A 17,443-nucleotide genomic window follows, 5' to 3' on the forward strand; every position below is an offset into this window, starting at 1 on the left:
ATATCATACATTTCACTTCATACAATCGTATCTCGTCTAACCATAAAATGATCCGAAGCCAGATATTAAGAAATTTCCCTTGTTCCACAGAGATCATCCCCGGTTAACATTTTTTTGCTGACATTTCTTATTTTCAAATGTTTTTGTAGATTTTTGTTGTCGAGCCTCGGCTGATCAATGGAAGGGAAAATCCCCTTACCAGGCAGCACTCTTCGCAATAATGTCAACCTGGGATTGAATGATTTCAATCTCGCGCTGAACAGCCCAGAGGGCGCGCTGGGCCTCGCGGGCTGAGATACCGAGGTTCTCGGCCTGAATGGTCATCATACCCTCCTCAATGCCCTTGGGAGACCAGTGCTCAATAATGTACTCAAGCTGCCCGTCGATCGGGAGAATCCGTCCGCGAATGACAGAGAGCTCCTCTAGCTTTGTGGTGGACCAATTACTGTCGAATTGCTGCCTCCACCGGTCCTTCAGCTGTCGGAAGCTGGCCAAAACACCATCAAGAGACATGGTGATCTTCATACAATCGGTAAAGACCACCTTGCGCATATGTATTTTGTCCAGAGTTGACCAAGCGGCCGCGGGCAGAACGCTCATTCGTATCGCGAACATTTCATGGAAGTGCTGGATAAGTTTGCCCTCGCGGGTTTGTGCCCTGCGGCGGTTGTTTGCGAGAATTTTCATCACCTTTCGCCAGCGTCGCTGAAGATTCGTGATCATGTCGAGCTCGTAGCCAGTGTATTCGTCAACTTGCCAGTCCTCCCCCAGACCCATGGATAGGGGGTCCTCGGCAATGCGCGACACCCGCAAGATATCACTTAGCTGGGCGAATTTCGCGTTGCCTTGTGTGAAAGACCGCAGGAAGAGAGGAGCGGACTTTCTGTCATCAAGCGCAATGACGCACAGCTCGTCTTTGAGGTTGTAGGCTGCATACTCGCGGATGCAACTTTGCCGGAATCTATCACTGTTGGAAAGTTCCAGTGCCATTCCCGGTGGAATAAGGGATCGAAGGGTCTAGTTTTTTTATATGATCAGTAAGTCTTGTTCTATGAAACTTTGCCATAAGCAAAGACACATACCCTATTGACCACTTTCTCCATCTCCTTAAAGCCAATCGGCTGCTTTGGCCAATGGTTCAGGTTGAGATTCACGGTCGTCAGAAGCTCAGTGCAGCGCCGTTTGATAATAGGAATTGGAAAGCCACTGCGTCCCATTCCCTGAAATCTGAGAGTGCCGTTGGTAAGGGCGTGTTCGACCTGTTCCATGAGGTTGCAGAAGCTGACGACAATGTTCATCAAGTCGGTTGTGTGCACTCGGATCTCTCTGTCCTTGAACGTATAGTCTTTAGCGGGAGATTGCATTATTGTCGAAAGATGCTGCAAGGCCCAGGACCACGGAACTACGATACCCCTTCCTGGATTGGCGATACAAAGCTGCACAAGATCAGTAACTCGTTATATCATCGCTGAGATTTGGAAACATACAATGTATGTAGCTGCAAACTCGAGCACAGACAGAACAGCATGGAGGGACCCAAGGGAGGATTTGGGTGTCTTCTCGAGACATTGGAGAAAGGCATTGACGCCGTTGTGCTATGAAAAGGTTAGCACAGTTTGATATTTCATGTAGATTGAATAATGTCTCACAAAGTCTTGACCGTGGCGTCTTCCCACCGCTGACCGAATTCTCTCAGCAGCATTCAACGTTGTGCAAGGCAGCGCGAGCGGATGACCGGATCTCCTAGGGCGTGGTGGCATGCTGCGATCCATGTTCAGAACTAGTGCTCGCTGGAAACGCGTGGCTGGGTGAGGGCCTGCAAATGATTGATTATTAGAGCCAGCGTTTAATATTTCAGGGAAAGGAGTTCATAATACCGAGGACTTGAGCTTCTTGCACCTTCTCTAACGAAGAGCTCAGACTGCTCATCGAGCCCCATTCTTTGTCCATGCGATAGAAGAGCAACTCTTCGAGGCAGTATGCGGTTGCAGCAAACTCTGGATTGCTTTGCAGGTTGGCACGTATGATTGCAATTGCAGTAGAGGACTGCTCCAGCGAAGTGACAATGACCAGCTCCTCTTGGACATGTTGCATCCAAGTTCTCCCTACAGTATGTTAGATCTGGAACGTATGACGAGATTGGACCGACCACTTACTACGACCTAGAAATGGTTTGCTGAAAGCATCGCCCATAACTCTTTGATAGTAGATAGGCGTGAGCCGCGCGAAAACCTCAGCAACGGTGAGAAGGCACTGCGGGGATAAATGTTAGTTGATCTCATATTTCTACTCGGTCTTTAACTCACATTCAACTTCGCAATAGCGAATTCGGCAGTAGGCTTCTCATGGCCCCAGAAGCATTCATTAGCTTTAAGCTTCGAACAAAATCCTGGTTCAAATTATTAGCCATCTCAAAACGTGGACATCAGTGGATATTGCGTACCTTTGTAAAGCTGTTGGAAACATGTCGCTGGAAACTCCGTCTTCATGAGACTGTATGCATTTTCATGGAACTGAGTAAGTGCTGCGGCAAACTTCTCTTGAATGAAGTCTTTCGCTATGTCAAGCAAGTTCTCGAAGAAAGATTCATCAGGAGCTGTTGCTGTGTGAGTCCTCAGTGGAGACCAGTGAAGCAAGATCGTCTGGTTCTCTTGTTTTGGGTTGGTAAAAATGCCACAAGTCATTGCCAGGCAAGTAAGGGAGTAGCGGTTCCGAGAATAGAAGTCTTGTAGCAGCTTTCCAACTCGGATGACAATATCCATTGGAAGGTGTTCGACCTTCTGCTTGGTGAACACTGACGGCTGAAAAGCGATCACCTGAAAATAATTAGCTGTCTACTCACAAGTGGTGGCAATATTGAAACATACAAAAAGACAGAAGATATCCTTCAGAAGACCTTTCTCCAGGTTTTTGACTGAAGCGGGTGAATCCATATCCTCAAATTCTTCGATCAACAGCAAGAGCGTTTTCCATTGAGCCCCAATTTTTTCGAGGTAAGTTGATTTGACTGATTTCAGCAGCCCATCTCGCTCACGGTTCCCCGGAATTATGTCTCTGTGCGCATACAAGACTTCGACCATAGAATAATTGAACAGCTTTTCAACAATTGGCTTGTCGACCACTGGTATCAATTTATGAATGAGCAGTGTGCTGATCGCCGCAGGTATGTCACCAACAGCCACTGATAGGTCGTAATACTCGAACCACCTGGACTTCGACGAATATAGGGCACGTAGCTGGTCCCACATTTCGAACTCTTTGAAAAAGGCAATCTTGGACACATCTGATCCAAGCATGTTGATGGTTATCGCCCGCAGACTGGCAGAGACACGTCCCTGCTTTAGCAAGATATTGCAGAGTCTTGAGTAACGAAGTAAGACGGGATCGCTGAGGTACTCGTGGTTCCTGTACATAGTCAATATTGTGTAATGAATATAGAAAAGAAAAAATAAGAAATAAAAACCTGTTGGCATAGGTAACAAGTTCATCGAACTGGTCTCCGCGACGCAAGACCTCGATTGCCGCCTCGTATTGACCACAAAAATGATAACACTCAGAAGCTTCGGTGAAGAGCTTGCCTTTCTCATAGAAAGATGCTGCCTTCTGGTATTGCTCGCGATCTTTCCAAATTTCTAGAAGAGAGGTCAGTATTCCTCAAACTCGACGCGATTGAAAAACAAACCTGCGACTTTATCGAACTGCGCAAGTCCCTCATAACACGTCGCTGCTTCGGTAATAAGACCTATCTCAAGGAAAAGAACGATGGCTTTCTCATAGCAAGCTGTGAATTCTTCAGTATTTCCAGCTGCTCGGTGAGATCTTCCTTCTTGCTCATGCAAACACGCCTGCGAGTGTGTCATTCCTCGAGGATCATTGGCCTTCTTATAGCAGAACAATGCCTGTTAAAGATTTATTAGCACGAAGCTCTCCCCCGGTTGGTAAGCAGTATATCACCTCGGCAAAGCTCTTCCGATGGAGAAGATGTGCTGCTCTCTTGAGCCACCTCTCTGGGTCTACCGAGCCGCCGGCCCGCAGAACCATGATCTTTGCTGCAACCTGCGAGAAGTTAGTATGCGAGCCATTTGGATTAGAAGGTGACTTACGTTAGGGTCTTTCTGCTTCACAACTTCAGCAAGTTCGAGGCTGTTGCTCTGCGAGAGGGTTTGAATGATGGGATCAACGCTTTTCTCTTGGGTTTCCATAAACCAAAGTTGCTTCCTAGCTCGAGTAACAGCAACATACAGTGACTGATTATTATTGTTAGCAAGAAAAAGCATTAGCAAAGGAATGGATATACCTTGAGTTCGGAGCATAAGGCCTAGTTGGAACATGTTAGCAATTATAACAGGCTGGTTATTTCATGAAATACTCACCGCATGTTTCTGGGAATCGAAGTGCGCTCTTGCTGCTTGAACAAGCATGTAAAGGCACCGGTAGCTACTGCCAAGCCCACTACTGCCGAAGAAGTCATACACCAAGACATCATCAAACTCCATACCCTTGCTTTCTAGGATTGTCAAAACAAGGGCAATCTCGCCAATTTGGGTTTGCAGTTTGTCCTTTGATGCATCATCCCGGACAAGGATGACTTGCTCTGCGCCAAAATCGGCGACCTTGTCGTTGAGCTTGACTAGGCCTATCATCTTGGCAGAAAGAATCGAGGAGTCAAAACCCGCTATGTGACAAATGTTAGTGATTGAATGCTAATGCAGCGATGCGACATACCAAAGATCACTGGCTTCGGTCCCCCAATCTGGCCAATCTCTGGATCCAATTTGTCGATTGTTTCCGGGAACCCTATACATAAATGGTTAGATAAACACGAGTCTCATCTTTTCAATTTTTCATACCATGCCAGAGTAACTGCATCACCCATGATGCAAAGCTTAGAATGCCCTGGTGAGAGCGATAATTCTTAGCCAAAGAGAATTGGATAGGCTTGGCAAATGATGGCTGAGTTAGTTGACTGGCAATTACTTCGTAATGTTCGTAGAACAAAGCCTTAATCTCAGGGAATCGGAATACCGAATCTTTTGATATGCACTGGGCAGTATCACCAGCTAGGCTCTGTTAGCTGATTAAGCTCGTGGATCAAAATTTAGAGACTTTACCAAGGTGAATCCCACGAGCGTCACTGAGGCAGCCCAAAAGTAGTACGATGTCGAGACAACGCAGGTCTTGAATTTCTAAACAAGTAGTCAGTACTCTGCGCTCTAATATTGCAAACACGACCCACCATCAACATAGATCTCCTCAAAGCAGCGCTGAATCTGCTCTGCTAGAACTTTGTTGTCTCTCAGGGACTTCAGTAAGGCACTGACACGATCCAACTCGTCAATATCCTTGCGAAGTTTCTTTTGCTTTTCATAGCGCTCAAATGCTCCAAAGACCTTCTCACGTTCTGCCTCAGAGGTAAAGGCGGGAGAAGCTTTCGCGTTCTTCTTGACGTATTCTGCACGGTATAACGGCTTCAGGCTTTTTGCAGTGATGCTAGAGCCTTTGATGACGCCCATAATCTCCGCGAAGAGGAGCTCTGGAGAGCAGGATTGTGGAGCTAACCCACTTAGAGAGCCCCAATATTCTGTTTTGAAAATGCTGAAGTCAATCACTTGTGGCTTGTCTCCTCCCTGTGGGCCCAGAGCCTTTGTCTTGTTGGGATTCATGTCTTTTAGGAAGTCCTTTCGATCAGCCATTCTACTTCATGTTAGCAGGGACGTATTTGAAAGTTTGGCAGTGTAGATGTTCAAACCTGATCGTGTTCTCCAGAAGCCCAAGAAATTCATCATAAGTGCAGACAACTGGAAAATGCCAATTCTTCAGGGCAAAGAACGAAGTCGGTTTCAAATCTGAGTCCACATCCTCTTCGGTCGATGGAGCCTTGGACTGAGCGTCTATCAGACTTTTGGCATATGTTTGAAGTTTTGAAGCTAGATAAGAGGAGCGAGTCAAGAGAAGCTATTCATGTTAATTTCCCATCCAACATCGTGAGAAGAGAGAGAAACATACCTGTCGAGCTTGCTGCTCATTCGAGTCTGATTGCCTTGCTTTGTGCTTGGCGAGCATCTTAAACAACAGACATGTGGTTTTCCCTGTACCACTTCGTCCTAAGATCAAAGTTGATGTGCTGAAATGCTTCACGATCTCTAATTCTTCGGGCGAAAGATCAAATGGAAACTCCTCCTCGTCCTTTTCATCAACGATCGACTTCAAGAACGGCTCAGTAAGATTGTAAAATTTGTCTTGAGGCTCACGGTTAGCTTACAACACATATGGCTTGGGATGGAATCGAGGGGGATAAATTCATACTTGACATCTCAATCAGAGCTGGGGTTACCTTGGAGGAAGCAATGGATTTCAACTGGTAAGACCCAGTCTCTTTCACATTTCCAAACCGCTGTGGCGTCCAAGTTCCATCGGATTGCTGAACGGGACGTTCCAAACAGAGCTGAGAAAGCTCCGGGGTATAGGATTCCTGGATCAAAAGTATTTGCTCAATGGCAGTTTCCAGCTGTAAAATCAAGTTAGCAGACGTCTCATACTGTTTGATTTAGAAACACACCTCCTCTTCCGATGTCACGATTTGCCAAACTGCCAAAGTTAGAATAGATCCGCAAGTCTTGATGAGATAGTTTGAAGACACTTACCTTTGACAATTTGCTGCTGTACCCATGGAAGCTCATCATAGAACCCGATATCGACCTGCCATAAGATTGACACAGTCGCAGAAGCGCTCACTTCCAAAATAGGAACTTGCATTCTTTTCTTCTGCTGTTTAGATCCCACACGGCGAGATAGATCTTTGCCTTTCCACTCGCCGCTTGCTAAATCTCTGAGCTTTCGTTCCACGCCATCAAAGTCACCTAAATACGATTAGAAACGACCAAATTGCATAGACAGAAGGCAATCAGGTGATTAGCCAGACTTACTTCCGCGGACCAACTTTTTGGCATTCTTGAAAGCGACGTCAGAGAGCAAAACTTTCCAAAGACCGACTCTCTTTCCGAAAATGTCTTGGGCATTGCCCGGTGTTGTAGCTCGGTCCGAAGGCAGGTTTATTGAACTGGCTAGAGTGCCTGTAAGTCTCCCGGTAGTGAGCCTATCCAAACAGATTCTGCATGGGAAGCTCTCCAGGGCAGAGCGCATGAGTGATGGAATTATCTCATTTTGAAGATGCTCCGCTGCATGGGTGAGGCCTCGAGCGGACAATGGTGGTGGGATATGGAAGTGGTGCATCTGCTTCAGAATCTCATCCGAGACCTTGAATTGCCTTTGGGGGCCTTGTTGAGCTGGAGTCAATTTTTTGTCGTCCCGACTGAACACTTTCATTGACTCGAGAGGAGGCAGATTCTCCACTTTTGTCCGTTTTAACTCTTCTTCGTAAGATGAATCGATGAGCAACTTGATCGATTCCATCAGCTTTTGGGCAATGTCCCAACTATCCACGATAGCTTCCGTTCCGTGGTCAGCGGAACAGGCGTTGCACATGGCAGTCAACCTGTCTCCAACCTGCCTGGAGAGAGCAAGGGGGAGATGGTTTCTTTTGGACAGCAACCATTCCTTCAGAACCACTGTGTACTTTTCGTTGGCTACCAGGTGGTCAAACAATCCTTGGGACGACAGGAGGGTGTTGGTGAGTTCTCGCAGAAATTGAGAGTTTTGTTTTGTAATGAGAGGGAGTGCGGATCCAACGAGTTGAATCATCTGTGGTGGTGAGAATATGTTGTCGTGAATAAATGGGAGGACCATGGTTTTGAAAATCTCCTCGGCAACAGGGGTTGGCAGCTGTTTGCCTCGCAATATTTCGAAGGATCTCAGCAGGCGTGAGTGTGTCTGGTCCGGGTTGAGAACCAGTTGGTCGTGGATTGATCCATCCTGCATAGCTCGATGCAAGCGAGTGTAGTATTTTTCGACATTCGACAGAGCATGATTGTATTCGTGAAGTCCAGGTTTCTCCTGTAGCAGGATTGAGGTCCATGGTGTCTGTACAGACGCCATTTTGGTATGACCAACCTCAATGTTTGTTGCTTATGGTTTGAGAGGTCGGTCGACACAGAGGGGGATTGGTAGACGCGTCTAGCGCCTAGCGAAGGACGTTTGGTTTTTTTTTTTCGGAGTTTTTTGGAATTTATGGTGATCAGGAGAGGAAATTGTAAGGTTTGAAGAGCTGGGTCAAGACAAGACGGGGTTGTCGCCGTCTCGTCAATTGATGACTTGAGTTGACGAAGATATCGAAGAGCTACCTAGGTAAACAAGTCGATGAAGGGGAGAGAGAGAGAGAGAGAGAGAGAGAGAGAGAGAGAAGAGAAGAGAAGATGTTAGGGGATCATATTATTAGACGCGCACCTTCCAAATTTGGAGATATCAGTCGCTCTTTCCCTAAAAGTTCTCTTTGTGCCAAACAAACACAAACATCCATGGACCCATAGACCGAACTATTCCCTTCTAGAAGTCTACGGGTTTTATTTGCAAACATCCAGCCTTTAGGTAGTATGATATCTGAATCTCTTGACTTGGAACCAAAATTTCACCTTGTTCATATCCCTGTCTTATAACATATGAACATGATTACTTGTAATCTTCTCATTGCCCATGGTTCAGACAGAGATACTATATATTTTTTTTCACAACTTGCAGAGTTTCAGTGAGATTAATTCCGGAAAGCCTAGAAAGGGAAAGCCACAAACCTTCTCCATTAGCCCTAATCAGGAGGCTATAGGTGTCTTGAACTCACGATCATCTAAAAAGTCAGATAAGTCACTACCTTAGGGTAGCGGGAAACTATTCTTTTCTCTAATATTTGCTGTGCGAGAGAAGAGTGCATCTTCGAAGAATGAAGTCTCGAGGTCCCCCTAAGAAAAGTAGTCGGAGATAGCAGGGAGAAGACAACTACGGCAGGTTTTGGGTCCATCGCGCCAGCCTATGTACAAGCCCCCATAAGCATGAGATTAGTATTTCTCCATTTTAAATAGTTTTATGAACTCGAGATATGCCCTCTAAAACACCTATAATATCTAAATCGCTACATCCCGTAGAGGAAGTTTAGTGCTACTATAAAAACCACTTTGTGATCATCTTTCTATCAGTCTTTTCAAGGTCTTTCCTAGGGTCTTTCGGCTAGAAGGCCCCCAATGGCTAGAAACACTACCAAGTATATATACAACTGATCCCTAGATTGGCGATGACGATGAACTTCTGTGATATATTTGTACACTTTGTTGTGCCACATACTGTATCTACATATATTGGCAGAGAGCATGTGTTTGTTTCTGAACTGGTTATGTCAATATCTTGCACCTTGATGCGCTTAATGGTTTTGATTGAAAATAGCTGCCATAGGGTCTGATGATTCATTCGTCGGTTGGAGGTAGAAATTCACCAACTTCAGATAATGGTAAGGAGGGCCTGAATCCAATAAAGCAACGACTTCTTCAATCGGAAAACAGATCATCCGGATCTCATAGATCATGCTAGGAAGACTGGGCTTCGAAAAGCAATCAAGACTGAATTCTCCGTCCGTAAGGTCAAGTTGATAAATTAAAAGGGCTTTGTTGTTGTGGCTTTTTCTGTTATTGCTGGGGTTATCGGAATCTGGGAGGAAGATGACTTCTTTCATGGTCTGTGTCATTGCATCTGACTGATGAAACTTGTTTCGATGAGTTCTAGTAAGCCAGTCTTTAACCCGTAGGCTGTTTGTTATTTTTTTCTGAGAGAGGATCTACGCCGTCTCTTACGTATTATAATCCACAGTCTCTGGGGATTTTCCATGGGACATGCAGATATGATCTGGCGACAGCCATCAACTTTTCGAACATCCCTGAGGATGGACCTCCAGTCGATGTGTTTCAATATTGAATCGGTGCCATAGTCAAGATCAAGCCATTCAACGAAAGATCCTCTCGCTGCTTGTTCTTGTTCCACGCTTCTGGTGGAGATCTCGATATGCTCTGTGTTGGCCTGTGCTGGGATCGAACTCTGGTTGGCCAGGTTCTTAGACTGACTTCGCGTTACTGGCATTTCGAGGTCTGGTGGATTCAAGGGAAAAGAAAGAAAGTCCGGAAGTCTAGATATGCTTTCTATGTTGTACTCGCCCAGGATAATCAACCAATTAGATCTTCCCGAGCTCGGATAGCTCAGCTAGGGAAGCTTGAGGTGTATTGTCCGGATCCTTATAATGAAGTTCGTCTCATCTCAAGGACTTCGATCCGATTATACATTGCCTAGTTGTAGGGAATAACCCCTCGATCTCTTGCCAATATCTACATATGAAAATAAAATCAGAAAATAAATCAAAACTTTCTCGAAATCACACCCGGGCATCTGCACGTGCAAAGCTGACTAATCATGTACTGCCGGAGACGGGTGACGTTGATGATTCCCCGCGGGAAAGGAAGTTAGCTTCTTCATATATTGGTTACCATTATGACGACACCGAGGCTCCCGTTCCTGTATCCGAATTTGATGCGCGCGGTGCGCTCATGCGAACCGAGAACATACCGCTCAATTCGAATCCCATACCGGCCCAGTCAACGCTTCCATACGAGCCAGCAACACCGGCGCGATTCCTACCAGCGGCGTTACGGCCCAGCTGTCGAACCGAATACTTCTCCTTCATTGCGTCCGAAGAAGGGTCCCCATGATCAGGTCCAAGATGTGCCAGAGGATCCATCTTCTGGACATGAGGCTGTAAATGCCTCGGAGCAGGAGGGAGAGTCGGAAACGCAACCTCAGGAAGCCGAGCAAGATGTCGCAGATGTCGCCAAAGAAGCTTCTTCGGCGACCCCGGCGCTAGATCAACAAATTGAGGACGACACAAAGAAAGACAATCCCCCGACTGACCGGGAACCGCATGAGGAGAAGGGAACGGACATGGATGGTGCTGAGCAGGAACAGGCTCCGGCTTCTTCACCCCCTCCTTCCGAAGGCCCGTCGGAAGAAAGCACAGATACTTCTTCTTTTACAGGTCAAACTCCGTTCGATGATGTTCTCCACATGCCCTCCCCGTCCGTCTACCTATCCCCAACTGGAGAGCCCTCCTCGTCCGACGGTCGCCCGCCACATTTGTCCCCAGCACCATATGTGCACCATTTCGACACGTATTCGTTGGTCCAGGATCTGTCCAAAGGGGGATACAGCGAAGAGCAGTCTACTACAATCATGAAGGCTGTGCGGGCTATCCTACAGAATAACCTCTCCCTGGCCAGGGAAAGCCTCACTTCCAAATCCGATGTCGAGAATGAGGAATACCTGTTCAAAGCAGCCTGCTCTGAGCTTCAGTCCTCGCTTCAGACAGCTCGCAACTCGGAAATACAGCATCAGCGCTCATCGCGCACACAATTACAGCATGAAACCGATATAATCTCACAGCGTCTCAGCCAAGAACTTTCAGGCATGAAAGACGACATCAAGGGCATGTTCAATGATCACAAGATGACCACACGAGAACAGCAGCGGAGCATCGATACCTCGGTTCAGGAATTAAACTACAAGATTACCGTATCGCTAAACAGCGATGGAAAGAGTGAGATCGAAGGTCTCCGATGGATTTTGACCAGACGTGCCGCCCTGACGATTGCTATCTGTGCTTGTAAGTGCCCCCATTGTTCCCCGACTGGGTCTTTCGCGTAGCTAACTCAATTATAAGTCATGATCATCGTCTTCTTGAAGTATGCTTCCACACGCAAGGAGCCTGAGCCCAAGAAAGTCAAGAAAGCCGAGCAGCCTGTCGTCACCAAAGAAATCGCTACTGAAACTCGAGTGGTCCAGGATGGTGCCATCCAGACAGACACTCCCTCTGCCGAAGCTCATCTTGGCGAATCTCTTGGTTGAGATCTTGAACATAGTCCTAGACGCCCGACGCGCCTCCTTTCATTTATCTACTCGACACTTTCCACTCCCCATGTCTTATAACCATCCGCGACATATTCCTTTCTTTCATTTGTCTCGAGTCTCATGTATCCATCCACTTCACCAGACTCTCTTACGCACATTGTATCACCACCAATTAGACAAAAGCCGATCTTTATTTTTACGGCCCATTTATGTACAATAGACTCAAAATCACAAGAATCGCATCTTCATTTTTGCACAGTTCTAGAAGCCTTCGACTATTCCTTCACCCAAGGCACCTCCTCACGGCGATACTTGTAAGCCCTAAAAACCGCATTGCTAGCATAATCAAATCCAATTCCCTCCATCTCCGCCAACTCCTCTTTCTTCATAACCTCCTTATAATCCCCCAGCTGTGGCACAACAAACTCCCAAACAAGATCACCCCCTTCAGTAACCTCCATAATCCGCCCACTAGCAGCCTCACAAATCAGAACATTCCCACCAACCAACTTCTGGGCAGACCCCATAAACGGCGTAAAAAAGCCCAATCCACCCGTCGAGAAATCCTTATACTCCCACTTAACAACCCCCTCCTTAGAAACAACAATCGCCCTCGAAAACGGCACCGAAATCCCAGGCCTGAACACACCATTATCAAGAATCAACATATCCCCCGCTTCATTAATCTCATGAGCACAATGCTGCTGGCTAACAACCGGCGCAGCAAGATGCCACTTGACCGCACCCGTATCACGACTAATAACAAACACGCTCGACGCATTCCTCGACGAAGCAATGATATTCCCGGCCGAGTCAAACGAAACGCTATTGATAAGTGGCCAGTGCTCGCGCGTATAGTGCGCATGCGCAGCAAAGACAGCAGGGTCGAGATGGTCGATTGCACGCCATGACCAAAGGAGCTTGGCGCCTGTTTTACCACCGGTGCCGTCGAAGTCTGCAGATGAGGAGGTGGTGCTTGTTGACCAGGGCTGGACGAGTTTGATGCAGTCGCCGTAGATGAGGCCGTTTGGGGCTTCAGTGAATGGGATCCCGCCTTGCACGCGCGCTGCTTCGGCGCTGGTGAGTGGCTCCAGCGTCGTGTACAGGATTGTACCGTCATCGAGGTGGTTCTGGTCGTGGTGTGCTAGAGGGTCGCTGTATTGGCGGAGTATCTCGCCATCTGGGCTGACTTGCATCATTACGCCGCCCCGGTACTTCGCCCACATTGGGAAGAGGTTGGGGGCGTCCGGGTGTGCGCCGTTATAAGCGAGGTTGCCATCGGCGAGGATGCGGGCGTGTCGGCCGGCGCGGTGGGGGAGTGTCCAGCGGTGCACTTCTTTGCCTGTTGTAGAGACTAGGTGTGCTGTGTTGGAGGTGAGAGGTGCGTATAGAACGTAGCCTGGGGAGACGCGATCAGCGTCGACTCCGCGGAGACCGAGGCCTCGGCGGCGGAAGGTATGCTGCTCCATTGGAAATGGGTCAATTGACTAACGATATTGATTTGAAGAAAAGAAAAGCAATGCAGATTGAGGGGACTTTATGTTTGGAGAAATCGAGGGAAGTGGATTATACTCGTTCTTCTTAGGGTTTCCCGGTCCGGCATGCCGCGGTATGCCGCGGGAGATAAGTATTAGCCAAGACACGTTCGATATGGCGTGAGATAAGCCCATTATATGCTAATCGGTATATTTCAGTGTGTACTGTGTTGATCTCATGTGTAGTGTTTTACTTCAATCGGGTGTAATGTCTTTCTTCATTGGGTAATGGGTTATCGATGGATACATGACGAGGAGAAAAAGGAGATATGGTGGAAATATAGAAAGGAGAGTATGTCCCCAGTGTATAGACTCAATTTGACCAGTTCACTTCCGCTTTCTATCTCGGACTACTACTCGAAATGAGTAACTATAATGAATCTATCCAGAAGTCACAGTCTGAATCAGAGACGGTGAAGCCCCATCAATCATTCTTTCATGGAAGATTCTCTATTGAAGAAGGTGGCATCGAACGGGTCACCGATGAAGAGCGACAACAGAATACAACCAAGTTCTGGCATGCTGCTACATTCTGGTAAGACTGGTATTTGAGAAAATATAGATCACCACTAACATATCACTCTCTATCTACAGGTTTAGTGCAAACATGGCCGTAGCGACCCTCAACATAGGATCGCTAGGAGGCTCCCTCGGCCTTCCATTCTGGGACTGCTTCATCGTCATACTCCTAGTCAATATCACAAGCAACTTGTTACCAGCCTGGACATCTGTATTTGGATTAACCGGGCTACGCATGACGACGTTCTCGTGAGTAATCTATTCATGACTAACTCTCTGTACCGAATGTTCTACTGAAACCCAAATCCCTCAGACGATACTCATTCGGCTACTGGGGAAACATGCTCGTTGTCATATTCTCCATGATCGCCACAACAGGTTGGAACGCAATCAACTCCATCTCCGGCGCTGCTGTGCTGCATGCCCTGTCAGATGGCCGATTCCCTATCTGGGCTGGCGTCATCGTGATCTGTGTGGCTGTCTGGGTTATCTGCGTTCTAGGTATCAACTGGATCCATCGCCTTGACACATTTATCTGGATTCCGCCTTTGATTGTGTGGTGTGTTGCAGCTGGGACTGGTGCTTCTCAGCTCACCAGCGAGGATCACGCACGTCTTCAGGGCTCGGATAAAGCTGCTGCTATTCTTACATTCATGGCTTTGATCTTCTCCTTCTCGGTCTCCTGGGTGAATTGCGCGGCGGATTATAATGTACGCATGCCTAAGGATACACCGCGCTGGAAGATCTTCAGCGCCACCTATGTGGGCATCTTCGTTCCTACCGTGCTTGTTCAAACTCTTGGTGCGGCTTTGCATACAGGTACGATTACCAATGCAGCTTGGAAAGAGGCGTATACGGCTTCTTCGATTGGGGGGTTGCTCAAAATGGCATTAGAGCCAGCAGGGGGGTTTGGAAAGTTTTTGATGGTGCTTGCAGCATTGAGCTCAATTCCAGTGAGTCAATGAGTCTACCAGTTGGTGTTGATTTTATATTTTGCGTGCTAATTTTGAAAAAGAATAACATTCCTAACAACTACTCTTTTGCATTACACGCACAGAATCTGGGACCGTGGGCTATGCGCATTCCCCGTGTGGTTATGGTCACCTTTGGATTTATCGCGGCGATAATAATCGGCTGCTGTGCAGCTCGGTATTTCTCCGATACTCTGGAGACATTGCTTAGTGTGATTGGGTACTGGACTATGATCCATATCACAGTGGTGATTGAAGAACATTTCATTTTCCGGCGTGGGTGGAATGGATATGATTTTGACGCTTGGAACAGCATCGCTTATTTGCCATTTGGATGGGCCGCGATCGGGGCTTTCGCCTTCGGGTTCGTGGGTGCTGCCCTTGGTATGAAAACCGCGTGGTATTCGGGTCCTATTGCTTCTTTGATTGGCAAGCAAGGTGCAAATATAGGTCACGAGTTGACATTTGCGTTCTCTGGAGTCGCATTTCCTCTGCTCCGGTGGCTTGAAAAGCACTATGGGGGCAAGTGAAGGGCTTTTGCAATGTTGCCGCATTATATCGTTTTTGACTCATCTCTAAAGTCGCTTGATATATATAATAGTCAGTCAGGTCTCCCTGGAATAGATGAGCTTTCCTGAAAGAGACCCATGTTGGACAGAAGATCCCAATTCCCATCAGCCGACATCCCCAATCCAAGAAATTCCGGGAAGTAGTAATTATTAAGTTCCCCAAGTAGCTCATCTGGTTGCGGATTTGCTGGCGGTAACTCGACATGCGGCCGTAACTTTTGATGCACCTTCGCGATGATATTTCCCAAAGTATGTGCCGCATGGCATGGTAGCCCAATGCAGTAAAGCCATTGCACCAAGTCCCGTACGAGTAATTCGAGCTCGTTGATTTTATGAGTCGAGGTAACCTGTTCTTGGTAGGCATTCAGTAAGCGGCAGATGACAATCGCCGCAAAGGTGATCATGTGGTAGATGTGATCAGTCAAATGGCGGGTCCGCTCATCAACTGTATCCATCGCCAGTTGCACAATTGCCGTAGAATGGCGAATCATTTCCGACACGACTGATTCCCGGGCCCGGGAAGATTTGGCTTTCAAAGCATGCTCGTAGAGAAGCAGATGGCAGAAATGGAAGCCCATTGAGAGAAACTGAGATCTCGGTTGCTCTGATCGCAAAATTGATTAGAAGAATTGAGGTAATACAAGCCAAAAATAACATACCGAGAACAAATTCCCATTTTCGTCGCCAGGTCTGCAAAGCTGCCACGGATTTCAGCAAATCAACTGATTCCTGAATGAGGTGTTCATATACAGTCCAGTAAAGATAGATCTCGGCCACCATGCGAACTTCAAAATTTATCGCATGATCTGAAATAATGATAGCACGACATCGCTCGATTTGCCAGGGTTGTAGCATGGATCGACGGCTGGTTCCAACACAATAATGCATATGAGCAAGACAGAGATGATTCCATAGATAGCAATGACCCATGGTTTCCTCATCCAATCTGTTTGGAGGATGAGATTGAGTTGTAACAGCGGTAAAGAGTGGACTCGAATGGGAGTGCTGTAGGGCGAAACCGCTCAGAAGCCAGCTATCGATACTCAAAGGCACCTGTCCGACAGTCGTCGACCACATAGACAGAATCAGGGTAGCCTGGAAAAACTCAATAGGTTGCGGGGTAACTAGAAGCGTAGTAGAAGCTAGAGAGCGGGCGTGCTCATACAACTTCGGAGCAAGGCTCGCAGCCAAGTCCTCAGAAGTGTGCCGCACGGCGATCAGAGAACAAGCGCAGAATAGCAAACTCGATTTTTTCACTCGGCGGAGAAGCTCGCTGGGCTCACACTCGGGATCGAAGAGAACCCATCGACCATAATATTCGAGGAAACTAAGAAATTGGTTAGTATCAATCAGTCACGACAAAGCGATTCACACAAAGGCCAGCATACATTGTGATCAGCGTAAGTGCAAGATCGGGCGATATTAGTTCATCCAATACCGCACCCAGAGATCTGGCATCGGACATTGGTTTTACGCCGCTGTCCGTTGCTAGATCACGAATGACCATGATCGGGGCCGCGGAAGGTTCCGTGTCTTTATACGCACTGCGAGACCCTGGGCTCGCCTGTGCGGTGGTAGGCCTACTCAACTCATGACCTGGAGTTTTTGCTGGGCCTTCTCCAAGCCGATCGAGTAGAGTAGCCACCGTCTTTTCAAGACGTTCCAAACTATGGAAACCTGTCAGTTTAAGGGTAAACATGGGCTGCGGCATTCATACCGAGCATCTGTGCCTGGTGCGGGGGCTACAGATTCCTCGTCTGATGCAATAATTTGGACGAGTGAACAACTTTGGTGAAGTCGATCGCATCGCATACATGCTCGTCCAGGAATTCCGGCCTCATAACATCTGGTCTTTTGTTTTCTGCATGAGGTGCATGCTCGGGAGGCACGACCCCGGTCCGGCGGCATTTTGACCTCACAGAGACTGGGTCTCAAAGATCGGATTCGATCTCACAATGATCCGAAGTTGAAGTCTACGTATATGGGAAGATACAACTGAGACGGGAATGGTCACCTGATG

At 47.4% G+C, this 17,443-nt stretch overlaps 6 protein-coding genes across 6 annotated transcripts; 2 read left to right on the top strand and 4 right to left on the bottom strand.

Annotated features, from left to right (window-relative positions):
• Positions 1 to 201: 201 nt before the first annotated feature.
• N7517_007543 (DNA helicase UvrD-like C-terminal) lies at positions 202 to 7,995 on the bottom strand (the record flags this gene model as incomplete). The annotated part of the gene is made up of 25 exons (XM_056725273.1): positions 202 to 1,017; positions 1,083 to 1,436; positions 1,488 to 1,595; positions 1,650 to 1,816; positions 1,878 to 2,105; positions 2,157 to 2,253; positions 2,307 to 2,389; positions 2,444 to 2,816; positions 2,868 to 3,405; positions 3,464 to 3,632; positions 3,683 to 3,899; positions 3,955 to 4,056; positions 4,104 to 4,247; positions 4,298 to 4,318; positions 4,374 to 4,675; positions 4,726 to 4,797; positions 4,851 to 5,060; positions 5,112 to 5,186; positions 5,237 to 5,694; positions 5,750 to 5,955; positions 6,007 to 6,239; positions 6,307 to 6,508; positions 6,560 to 6,588; positions 6,645 to 6,860; positions 6,927 to 7,995. Coding segments are annotated over 25 exons (6,489 nt in total), but the record flags the coding sequence as incomplete, so codon positions are not given.
• Positions 7,996 to 9,621: 1,626 nt separating this feature from the next.
• On the bottom strand, positions 9,622 to 10,014 carry N7517_007544 (uncharacterized protein; the record flags this gene model as incomplete). Its single annotated transcript, XM_056725274.1, has 2 exons — positions 9,622 to 9,686; positions 9,732 to 10,014. The coding sequence occupies 2 exons, from the start codon at positions 10,012 to 10,014 to the stop codon at positions 9,622 to 9,624; spliced, it is 348 nt and encodes a 115-aa protein (XP_056581524.1).
• Positions 10,015 to 10,419: 405 nt separating this feature from the next.
• On the top strand, positions 10,420 to 11,826 carry N7517_007545 (CCDC90 family protein; the record flags this gene model as incomplete). Its single annotated transcript, XM_056725275.1, has 2 exons — positions 10,420 to 11,584; positions 11,642 to 11,826. 2 exons carry the CDS (start codon positions 10,420 to 10,422, stop codon positions 11,824 to 11,826), a joined length of 1,350 nt encoding a protein of 449 aa, XP_056581525.1.
• Positions 11,827 to 12,104: 278 nt separating this feature from the next.
• On the bottom strand, positions 12,105 to 13,298 carry N7517_007546 (uncharacterized protein; the record flags this gene model as incomplete). Its single annotated transcript, XM_056725276.1, has 1 exon — positions 12,105 to 13,298. One exon carries the CDS (start codon positions 13,296 to 13,298, stop codon positions 12,105 to 12,107), a length of 1,194 nt encoding a protein of 397 aa, XP_056581526.1.
• Positions 13,299 to 13,726: 428 nt separating this feature from the next.
• On the top strand, positions 13,727 to 15,384 carry N7517_007547 (purine-cytosine permease family protein; the record flags this gene model as incomplete). Its single annotated transcript, XM_056725277.1, has 4 exons — positions 13,727 to 13,899; positions 13,959 to 14,132; positions 14,197 to 14,836; positions 14,899 to 15,384. The coding sequence occupies 4 exons, from the start codon at positions 13,727 to 13,729 to the stop codon at positions 15,382 to 15,384; spliced, it is 1,473 nt and encodes a 490-aa protein (XP_056581527.1).
• Positions 15,385 to 15,455: 71 nt separating this feature from the next.
• N7517_007548 (Zn(II)2Cys6 transcription factor) lies at positions 15,456 to 17,331 on the bottom strand (the record flags this gene model as incomplete). The annotated part of the gene is made up of 4 exons (XM_056725278.1): positions 15,456 to 16,027; positions 16,083 to 16,750; positions 16,812 to 17,090; positions 17,141 to 17,331. 4 exons carry the CDS (start codon positions 17,329 to 17,331, stop codon positions 15,456 to 15,458), a joined length of 1,710 nt encoding a protein of 569 aa, XP_056581528.1.
• Positions 17,332 to 17,443: the final 112 nt, after the last annotated feature.

The sequence above is a fragment of the Penicillium concentricum genome (assembly GCF_028827145.1).
Source record: "Penicillium concentricum strain IBT 3081 chromosome Unknown utg000002l_segment0_segment0, whole genome shotgun sequence".
Lineage (NCBI taxonomy): Eukaryota > Fungi > Ascomycota > Eurotiomycetes > Eurotiales > Aspergillaceae > Penicillium > Penicillium concentricum.